We start from the raw sequence: 11,146 nt of genomic DNA, 5'->3' as shown, positions 1-11,146 counted from the left end.
GATTGACATGGTAAAAAACTAAATTTCAATGTGTACTTTGCAAACAATTGTAATCTATGAAGCATGGAAACTCTTCATGACATGCGTTTTTCGGTTTCCGACAAAAAGGAAACTCTCGGACACTGATACAAAACGTTTTCGTAATTACCCAAAATATGAAACGCGTCTCTCAATTTTTAAACGGTTTTCCCTACCTATTTCGATTAAAATTCTGGAAATTTAAACTTTCTATTTTGCAATTCCTATTCAATCTAAGATTAGAAAAATTGAAATTGAAACTTCCTATTTGAAGGATAATTCCTTCCTTGTATGGTTCCATTTAAAGAAGGGTTAAGGTGTAAAAATACCCCTAACGTTTTGGGTCAGGAGCAATTTTACCCTTAACGTCTAAAATGGTACAATTTTACCTCTAACGTTGGAAGCTACTAACGTTGATAAATTGGGTCAATTTCAGACACTATTATAAAACACAGATATTTTTGTTCATTATTTTGCACCAATTGCATAATAATTCGTTCTAAAAAAAGGATTTCATGTTTTTTATAATTTAATAATAGAATTTAAGATTAATATTTATAAATTCGGTGGGTTTTTTGAATTTTTTTTGTCTAATCCGTACAAAAAGACAGTATATTTTTTTATTTTATTTTTATTTTTTTCACATCCCGACGAATGTTTGTGATTTGTTACTGATAAAACGACACATGTATAAAGTGTAGATAACAAGATTCATAACCGAGAAAACAATTTGATGAATTATTTCTCAAATTGACTCAATTTATTAACGTTAGGGGTAAAATTGCTCTTGGCTTCCAACGTTAGGGTAAAATTGCACTATTTTAGACGTTAGGGGTAAAATTGCTCCTGGCCCAAAACGTTAGGGGTATTTTTGCACCTTAACCCTTTAAAGAACTTAACCATATTTCCTTCTCATATAATCTGTCTCTTGAATCTCAATTGAGTTTGGACTTTCTTCGTCTTGTTCTTCAATCTTGTTTTTCTAATGTATTATTATATTTTTAATATTTATAAATATGCCCCTATATTTTTAATATTTACATGTTTCTGTTCAGAAATTACGTTTCCCAGTATCCGTTTCCATATCCGTTTCTGTTTCCGTGCAACATAGAGCGTGATCAAATGCCTAATTCACCTAAAAATGTGCTACCTCAAAAGAGGAATTGCGTATACAAGGAGTCGTATAGCTAAGTAATGTGTAATTATTACACCCTCACGCCCCGAAGATCAAAACCATCTTGAATGTGACTCAAATATCAATGGAAGACCCAATATTGAATATAAGACTGTCAATACCATGTAAACAAAGACCTAATTCATCCAAAAAAAAAATTACCTCAAATATTGTTTTCTGCTGTGAATCCAGTTAAGAATAGACACAACAACAACAACAACAAAGCCTTAGTCCCGAAATGACCAGTTAAGAATAGACAAAATTAAGAAAATATATAGAACAATTTTATTGTGAAAATGTACACCAGCAAAAAGAATGTTGCATTTATGCCCTCATTGGACATGCAAATAAAAAATCTAAGGGGAATCGTGTAATTACTAAATAATGGGGAAAAGCAACTCTCTGTATTGTATTACCTTAAATGGCATGACAAAATTGTAAGACTTCTAACTAAACTTCATCAATAGCTTAGCTTGTCAGCATCAGATTCTATGATCTTCTTGGGGTATTAACAACTCTGCATAATCATCCACCATGACCTGTTTCAAATTCACCAATACAAAAATGTTATTCCGTTAGAAAGCTCTATAATCATAACTAGTAAGCAAAGGAATTTTTCAACTACTTCGTATGATTGGCCGCCGTAAGTGTACTCCATGTATAATTCCTTAGGTTCCCCCGGACACGGGTCACAGAAGCCCATAATTCCCGACTTCTTCACGCCCCCATGAAGCTGCACCATGTTGAAAAGCAATCTTAATCATGTTTCTATACTATAAAATCTACAAACAAGTGAACAATTCAGATCAAGCAATAAACCCCTATATACATATAGAATACATCCCACACATCGAGAACAAGTTATTAAGATGAAATATATACATATATAAAAATTAAGGCATTTAAGTGGCAGTTTTTGTTTCTACTTATCACTATTCCAACTCGTCCACAAACAAGCTTCAATGCTTTCCCTGATAGCCACATAAGGCAACTGACCATTATCATTCATTTATTTGGCAACTAAAAACTCAACCTAAATGCAAATTAAAAGAAGGCTTAAGCACTACTGAGCCTGATCTATACAAAATATTTGCTTCGCGTCCTTGCGTATAATAATCAATTACATTTGATCAATTTAGATGGAAACTAGTGCCTATATAAGGAGACCCGTTAAATGTTTGCGTTTGATAATTGCTAATCGCAACACAAATGTTATATTTTGTCAATCTGCTTAGTTGACTTAATTTTCATATAAGATTTCACACCCAAAAGCCATTTGTCTCTCAACTTCTACTTTGGAGAACATCAATTCTTCTCCACTTGATTAGCAATTATCTCACACGCGATTTAACGGGTCTCCTTAAATATGCTCTAATTTCCGTCTAAATTCGACCAAATGTGATAGATTGCTATAAGTCAGGGACCAAATGTGATTGATTGTTATACATCAGGGGTTAATGTCACAAAATAATAGGCCTGGGGGCAAACTCAAACACTTTTGATAGGTCAGGGGCCAAATAACACTTTGAGCCTTGAAAGAAGAAATACCTTCAACTGTCCAGAATCATTAACCAGGAAATTAAGAGGTAGTGTAACATCAATGACTTCAGAAGCTGATTCATCATGTGCTTCTCTTGATTCTTCTCTTCTCTTCAAAGCTTTCCGACTTCCATATACTGCTTTAGTAATAACCAGCCCATTTATTTCTACTTGCCTATTCCGTTTCCTGTTGGCAACATTTTGTAACAATCGCTGAGCTCTTTCTGCACCTGCTCTTGCCTCTTTAACCTACATGAGTATTTTAAACCATTCTCAGACAATCAGAATTACAGAACAGGAGAACATACATAAGCAACCAAGCATTTCTTAAATTAAAAATTGATGACACCACCAAACAATTTAAAACATTGAAAAATTCAAATTAGCAGAAATTAATATTCAATTGCGACAGCCAGTAATACCACATCGACCAGGGTTTTTCCTAAAAATTAGGTTACGTGAAATGCAGGTTCCCACAGTCACAAGATTGGATTATCACCAGAATAGGCACCAAGGTGTTCATTATGCTTGAGAAATTAAATTACACCAGATGTACAGACAAATGGCAGGAAGACTAGGAGGTGGTAAGAAAGAAGTTTAATCTCTTTCCCCTCCACCCTTTCGAGCAGTCTTGCTCTATTAAATTAGACCAAAATTAGGTGATAAAACTTCAATAACTTTGCAGTTGTAAGACCTTATGTTCAATTCCTTTCATTTGGAATTGTTCTATATTTTGCAAAAATTCCATTGAAGAAATTGCATCTGTGAAGTGACATTGTATTATAACCCTTAATCTGGAAATGTAGCTATTCACTTCTACCCCATCGCTGAGACCAGGCACGATAACAATTAAATTATTTCTAATGTAAACAATATACCCATAAGTCAACCACAGGTTTTACTGAACGGTTTGTTTTTTCCAAGCTCCAGACAACTAGAAAAATAGATATTAACTTCCTTTTTCATCTTTCCAATGCAGGCAGTACTGCTAATAAGAAAATTTTCTTCTGAGCATTGATGTAAAAATAGATTACCACACAAGAAAGAAAGAACTAAGAAGGAATTATCTAATTCTGGCATATTACTCTGAGTTATTGTCACCCAAAAGTAGGTTTGCAACAAAGCAAGCATAACCGAAACTTCTAGAAAATATGGTAAGAAATACCTGAGCAGAAGTTTTTTCTTTATTCTCCAAAGCCCTCCGATTTTCTTTCTGAAGGTAATAAGGTTTGATGACCAGTTTCTGCATGCACATACAAATTCTTTCCAATTAACAACAACAGAGAAGAAAATTCTACATTAAATACTGAAATTAACTTGAGGGTATATTTTACTTCTCATATAAAATTCTAAGTTTTGCCTAGGTGTATTTTAATGGAGAAACACATTATTTGACCCCTTGTACTTGGTCTTTTTACCATCGGGCTCCTGTGCTATCATTCTGTTTTCGTAACATATACATTTATTTATTGTTAGATTTAACCCATATTTGATGGCATAATGAAAAATTAAAAATTAGAAAAAAACAATTATAAAATAAAATTCAATTTTGTAATGCCACGTCTTCCTTTGTGAATTTATGTGACTGATGTAGGGTTTAAAAATTTTATGTGCATTTTCATGGTTGTACACCATGGAAATTCAACTTCACATGCTACATAAAGCTATGTTGCATCCACACCATATTTTACTGTTGAATGAAGGTTAAAGTAAGGAATAAATAGAAGTAGAGGGACCAACCAAACGTTATGAAATAATTGTACATGGGCTCAACAGGAAAAAAGAGAGGCCAAGTACAGCGGCCAAGTAGTGTGTTTTTCCTATTTTATTAACATATAAAATTCGAAGTTTTGTCTGGGTGGTGACCAAGAACTCTAGCAGAAGCAGAGGCTATAAGAAAAATATCATTTACAAGCAAATATGAGTCATTTCAATGGAACATATACGTCACAAACACTACAAATAGTAAGGGGGCAAAGATAGATTCACACAGCCCACCATCACTATCCATTCATGCAATACAAAATTTATGTTATATTTGAGACAGTACAATTAAGATATCTGAAGTATAAAATCCCCCAATCACGGTAAGTGGCATGGCTCTTTACAAAGCAGGGACAACAAACACTAAATGTACACCAACTGCGCAGTTGATAGTGAAGCATATATTCAATCTCCTCCCACACAAAATGAGGAAAAGAGAAGGACATGAACAGGATTGATCATTAACCCACATTATGAAAATGCCAACCATAACTGGGTTATATCTTGAAGGAGCACTTCAATGTTTTGCACTCAACAATAACTGGGTAAAGGGGTCAGAGGACCATTGGATAAGAAGGTACAATCAGCTTTTATAAGCTTTGTCACACAATCAGAACAAAAAATAAAAGAGCATTTATTTTGGTTGATACCCTTGTAAGCAAACTCCAGCTCATCTCGTATTGAAATTGAAGAACAATTTGCAGAACTAGTTGACAAAGTGAACAATATGAGTGCAGCATATATAAATACCTTGAGTAGAAAGTAAAGTGATGTAGGAAATAAGAAAGCTCCAACTGCAAATGCTGAATTTATATTTCTAGAAAGCAGTACCTGTACATAACAGTTCCTCAGAAGCAGAAAAGAAAAGAAAAAAGGCATAAACTGAAGAAGCAGAAAGAGATTAGTAATATCTCATAAAAAAACAAAAAGAAAACAGGATCCAAATCCTGAGAAGATGGGTTAGAGGTAGCCATGTGTACCATATCATCTACTTCAAACTACAATTTTGCTTAAGCATAAATTTTTCCAGATCTGAAATTTGATAATGCACAAAATATATCACCTTCCGAGGAAAAGCAGCAGAAAGAGAAGGGTACATCTCTTCAGCTCAAATACCCAAGCGAATAACATGTTATGTGCACCCAAGTGTGTAAATAGTTTTGTCTACTCCATGGCAGATCCCAACCAATTTAAAGAAAACTCATAAACACAAGATCTTGCAAAATCACAATTTGATATGCAATAGACCTTTGTACATTTTTACTTCAACACTTCACAGAATTAAAGAGATGACTCCCTTACGAGTCAAAATCCCTGCTAAAATAATGGATTATTAAGAAATTGCCATAAATCAATGATTGCTTTAATACCAACATTATCATTAAGAATCCATTTATAAATCATTTTATTGGCGAAGAAATTTTGTAATGTCGGTTTTATGAAGCCTTCTAGGAGAAGTACTAGAGCAATTAATTGAATTGGAGTAATAAACCAACTAAAGTAATCCCCGATGCTTAAATTTCTGGCATCAAATTTGAACTCCCAACTTTAATATTGTAAGACATGTCCCTATTAACAAAGCAGAAACCAAGGTGCACTACTTTCACCAAGCAAGAATTCCTCTCTAGAAACTCAGCATAGACCAAGCAGAAATAGATAAAATGTCAAGCAAACATCAGATGCCATCGTTTAGAAAGCAAAAGAGTAGGAATTGCTTACAGGAATAATTATTTTTTGTCCACCACGATGCAATTCAAATTTCCAAAAGATACCCTGCAAACAGAAACAAAAGAGTATGAAATTTTCACACGTATATACGCAATAACAAAATGGAATATGAATTTATAAATAAATACAGAATTAGAAATCGCCTTTTTCTGGATCATGCATAAACTGGTGGTTCATTTATCAGCGATGGACAGGTTCAGGAAACAAAGGATTTACTATGTTACAGATGCTAAGGACTAAGCAGTAGATCAAGTAGGCATTTTAGGTGTTCCTACAGAGCGCTCTCCTAGAATCAGATCTGTCATTTTCCAGAACTAATAGACTCACTGTGGCTAATCATAAATGTGAAGTAACGGATTCTCTTATATCAACAGAATATACATACTGAAGTTGAAGCTATTTTGCAAAAAGTTGCCTCTAACCTCTCCAGTGCAAATATATTGTGAAAACTCTGGTATCACAGTGCCTTTACTTGCAAAGATATACTTCCCATACATAATAATGAGAGCAAACCGGCCAGGAAGATATGATATGCATACCCAAATTATAGTTTACATGTCCAAACCTGAAATTCAAGTTTCCTTACACTAACATTTCAAACCACAACACACATACACACGAAGTGTCACACACACACACACACATATATATATATATGTATATGTTGAAGTCAATAAGAAACTATTAACAATAAACACAAATTACCCATGGAGGACTACATATCCTCCTAGACCGAGGAATGCACAGAAACAAATGATTGTTTAACTTTAAGTAATGCCTCCAATCGTATAATCATATTATAGCACATATAAACACCTGTAAAGCCCCAAGAGGAAAAGCCCAAGAACCTCCATGTCGCATGACTGATGTCTAGTATTTAAAAAACATAAGCACATCCTCTAATCTAATTTCTTTGATACCTGAATTCCTACTCCACAAAGCATTCTGATAGTGCTAAACTCGGATAATTTTCGCCCACCGCCAACTTCAACCTCCAGAGTGGAGCTACAAAAACAGTAAATAAAAATATGAGAACCCTGGTATTCTTGATCAGATGAAACAATCATTTTGTAACGTTTTGAAGCCATGAATTTCTAATCTATATCATTTATAACAGATATTACTGCACCAAATACAAATGACAACATGGCCAAACACAAACAAGTCAATATGCAAACAACATCAGTGACAGTTACCACCATAGAATTATTATCTCCATGATTTTTTAGCATCTACCTTCCAAATTTGCCTGCAATACGACCATGGGACTTTGATGAAAACCGCCGACTGTAACGAGCTGATGCTCCAAAAGAACTTGTACCAATCTGTGGATGGTATAAGGAAAGAGGAAAGATAAGTTTGTCCTAATTAAAGGTTCTAAAAATTAGCAAAAAAATGGGTCATCTGAAAATAAAAACATTGAAGAAAATAACTAGAAATGTGGTTACAGAATTAAATCTAAAAAACTTAGGATAACTATGAATAACCTTTTAAACATTAGGCACTTTTTGATGGAGGGAACAAGGATATTTTTCTTTTTTGGTAGATGGAGCGAGGGAATATTAAAGCAAGATTCAGAGGAAAAGAGGAGTTGGCTATTAGCTTGTTTGGGAGGAACGTATGAGTTTATGAGGTTGAATAATCTTTTGTCGCTTGGTCTGAAAGTTTTATGAAGTTGGGATGAATGTATAGATTACAAAAATACTCTTCAATTCAAAATAAACATTGTTAAGTATCTTTCTATTTCTAAATAGACAATTTGAAAAATATATGAGGTTAATTTGGCTCAAAAAAAAAATTCTCCAAATCTCACCACCAATTTAGTGGCAGGAGAGATGGGGGGTTATTTAACCTTCACTTTACCTACATGATCCCCACCTTTCTTTTTCTCAAACAAAGTTTAAAATGAAACCTCCCCTTCTGTTACGGCTGCTTCCACCCAGGGCTATGGGGAAATATTTTCGAATTGGGTGATATCATGGTAAAAACTATAGAACATGATGGATGGAAATTTTGGATGGCAAGTTCTCTCCAGAAATTAGATAATGCATATAATATATAACTTAAGAACTCTTTTTGTAAAAAAAAAACTGCTTCACTAGCAGAAGTTTTGATGTTCTACATTTCTCCTTTCAAAGAGTTTCCTAAGATTATGCACAGACATCATAGAATAAAGTTTCTTCTTGTTTGTCCAGCAAAAATAAATATACCTCCAACCGTCCAGAAGCGGACATCTTTTCATCCTTATTTTGCCATCCAACAGCTATAGATGATTGTGGACCTAACAGTAGCTGTATCTGGTAAAGAAAGTAGACAAAAAAGAGACTTAGATGTTATGAAGAAGAAAATTTAAATATTTTCTACTATCCAAGCCTATAAAATATGTTGTTGACCATATCAAATATTATTGTACATTACATCTGACTTCTGCAACAAAGTTTCCAGAGAGCACTTGCTATGTCGTTTGACGATATATGAACTACTATCTAACAAATATATTATTGCATGGAATGCTATATAATCAGTCAATGGATTTTCTTCATGACTTTAAAGATGCTACATCATACTCACCAGTAACTTGCTCAGACTACTTAAAAACTTTGCAAAAGGAAAAAGACAACAAAGCAGCATACATTTCCAAGTGCAGTTTCCGAGAGTTGACGGGTCCAGGTATTTGAAAGGTTGACTGAACCATCTCTCAAAGACTTTGCAAAGGTTATTGTTGCAGTAGAGTGCACAGACAATTCACTGGAAAAAGGAAAGGAAGAGAGAGAAGAAATGAATATAAATTGTACAAAATATGCAAGATAATCATAGAGAATTTGGAAATCGAAGGCCCCAACCGTGTAGTTTGTACTCCAATAATTCCTTGTAAACCAGCAGAGCCCATAAATTCTATGGATGAGACTGAAGAAAGCTGATGCCTAAACACAGCACTAGCAGCTGCACCCCCAGAATTTTCCTGAACTTCCAAGTTTCCACCCATGGCAACAGTATTGCGTTTTGATAATTGGGAATGAACTTCACTAGACATAGCCATTCTGAAATACAGAAAATGAGTTTCCTAAAGAAAGAGGCACAACATACAGCAATTGAAAATGCAGGCAATCAGATTCATTTGGATCATTAAGGACCACAATGATGTTGAGAGGAAAAACTCTTTCTACTGGACAATGATAACTTATACAGACAATTCATATATTTACATGAAACAATTTCAGAAAATAGGGGGAAACCACATGCATTTGTCTGGGCCTGTTTGAGTGTAGAGAGAAACAGAAAGAGGTCCTCACTGCATGCTTGTAAATGGTCAAGTTCAATGCACATGTTGGAAGTGTTTTTAGATTAACGAGATATCAATCAAATAAAAAATGAAGAAAGAATCAAAACGTTCTTATCAAGTGAAGTTTAAACTTAAAAGAGGAGGGGGGGTTTGTACCCTCTCATTATGCCATCACCATCCAGAAACTCTGGCAAAGATAAGTTGACCAATATTGTACCAGAAGGTCGGAAGTGCGCTGCCATCTTTTCTTGTTCTTTCATCCGACGTAGCTTTTCAAGTTCTTCCTTCAGCTCTTCTGGTTTGTTCAGCTTTGGACCAAGTTCCAAACCCGAAGTCAACCCTTCCATACCATATATGTCATATATTTGCCTTTTATTTTCATCAGATAGTATTTCATATGCTTCACATATCCGTTGAAAGTTCTGAGTAGCTATTTCCTTCATCTGAATACAAGTTTCAATACAAGAGCGTAATCTGAGATTAGAACCACAATTAATTAAGAATTGAAGGAAACCGCAATTACAAATTCTAACAGCATTTAAATTCCAAGTTTCATCACATGACAAAAAAAACACATATCCACTTCCTTTTTGAATTCGCAATTGACTTGCATATAACAAGAAACAGTTAATACAGAGAGAAATCAAATTCAGAAAGCTGCAATTAAACACTTGCAAAATCAATGCCAACTTTAGTTTTGAGTAAAAAAGGACAATCTCATCATACTTGAAGGTCCTGGTACTTGTCAGGGTGATAAACTTGAGCCCAGTGGCGGTAGGCCTTTTTAATTTCTTCATCGGTGGCCTCCGGCGATACTTGTAGCACTGCATAAAGCTCTCTCCTTAGTGGTCCCTCCTTGTCTATACTCATCTCCGGAATCCAATTCAAGATTTTTAGAACAACGTAAGGTACTCTGCTTCTGCAGATTGATTAAGCAGAGTTGGTTAATGTGAAAGTCAAGAAGCAACCAGACTATGACGTAAAAGCGCGCAAGGGTTTTAGGGGTTTTTGAATTTCAGCAAGCTCAAAAGGTTTTTCTGTACCGATTTCTGAGGGCAAAACCAAAATCGAGAGTGGAATGGATTCTCCTTATGTCACCGTTTCATCATCTGTTGTTTGTCTGTCTGGACACAAGAATTTGGGCTCAATTTTGGGTTGAGAATAAGCCCCCTTATCAATTAGTCCAATCCATTCGAAATAGTTTAATAATTATGATGGGTTGGTTTATGCGATAGGGTTCTTATAAATTTTTGGATATTGGTGTTTGGTTTTTGGTTTTGAATAATGTTGATTTTGTTTGTTGGATATTTTGATATTCATTTATGGTTTATTATATGTTATTTCAGTAGTTTATTGTTTAAGTATAAAGAATTAGTAAAAGCTTTAAACCCATTCATTCATGAATGGAACTAATATGTTTTGGATAATAAACATAAAGTCAACGTTAAATGTTAAACAAATCATTGTAATAAGTTACGAGACTAGTTACACTATGTAACTAAGTTCTCTGTACATAAATATCTAGGTAATTAGGTTGAACATTAGAGTGTAAAGGATAATTTGAGTCACACCGGTTTTATTTTTCGAATTGAAATCTAATATGAAAACCTTATTAGTTAGATTTAGGTTACATAGAGAAC

General features: G+C 34.3%; 1 protein-coding gene across 2 annotated transcripts; it reads right to left on the bottom strand.

Moving 5' to 3' along the window:
- Nucleotides 1-1,431: 1,431 nt before the first annotated feature.
- LOC136210523 (chaperone protein dnaJ 13) lies at nucleotides 1,432-10,607 on the bottom strand. Of its 2 annotated transcripts, none has more exons than XM_066001810.1 (13): nucleotides 10,233-10,607; nucleotides 9,663-9,980; nucleotides 9,067-9,264; nucleotides 8,857-8,971; nucleotides 8,434-8,520; nucleotides 7,460-7,548; nucleotides 7,144-7,228; nucleotides 6,215-6,268; nucleotides 5,246-5,326; nucleotides 3,897-3,974; nucleotides 2,741-2,980; nucleotides 1,818-1,925; nucleotides 1,432-1,731 (listed from the first exon to the last, which is right to left on the bottom strand). In XM_066001810.1, exons 1-13 carry the CDS (start codon nucleotides 10,334-10,336, stop codon nucleotides 1,675-1,677), a joined length of 1,614 nt encoding a protein of 537 aa, XP_065857882.1. In that variant the 5' UTR covers nucleotides 10,337-10,607; the 3' UTR covers nucleotides 1,432-1,674. The 2 variants fall into 2 exon arrangements, with proteins under 2 accessions (XP_065857882.1, XP_065857881.1); XM_066001809.1 differs by having other exon boundaries at nucleotides 9,663-9,949; nucleotides 10,233-10,605.
- Between the last annotated feature and the right edge of the window lie 539 nt (nucleotides 10,608-11,146).

This window comes from Euphorbia lathyris, chromosome 1 (assembly GCF_963576675.1).
Source record: "Euphorbia lathyris chromosome 1, ddEupLath1.1, whole genome shotgun sequence".
NCBI lineage: Eukaryota > Viridiplantae > Streptophyta > Magnoliopsida > Malpighiales > Euphorbiaceae > Euphorbia > Euphorbia lathyris.
The sequence above is the reverse complement of the archived record's forward strand: the minus strand, read 5'-3'. Positions and strand labels throughout refer to the sequence as shown.

Bases quoted from the DNA above. Each gene is read 5' to 3' on its own strand.
- LOC136210523 (XM_066001809.1), bottom strand. From the start codon at position 10,376: ATGAGTATAGACAAGGAGGGACCACTAAGGAGAGAGCTTTATGCAGTG. The intron at 8,972-9,066 runs GTTGGGGCCTTC...TCCTTTTTCCAG, and splicing joins ATTGGAGTACAAACTACACG to TGAATTGTCTGTGCACTCTA. The intron at 7,229-7,459 runs GTAGATGCTAAA...CTGTTTTTGTAG, and splicing joins ATTGCAGGCAAATTTGGAAG to CTCCACTCTGGAGGTTGAAG.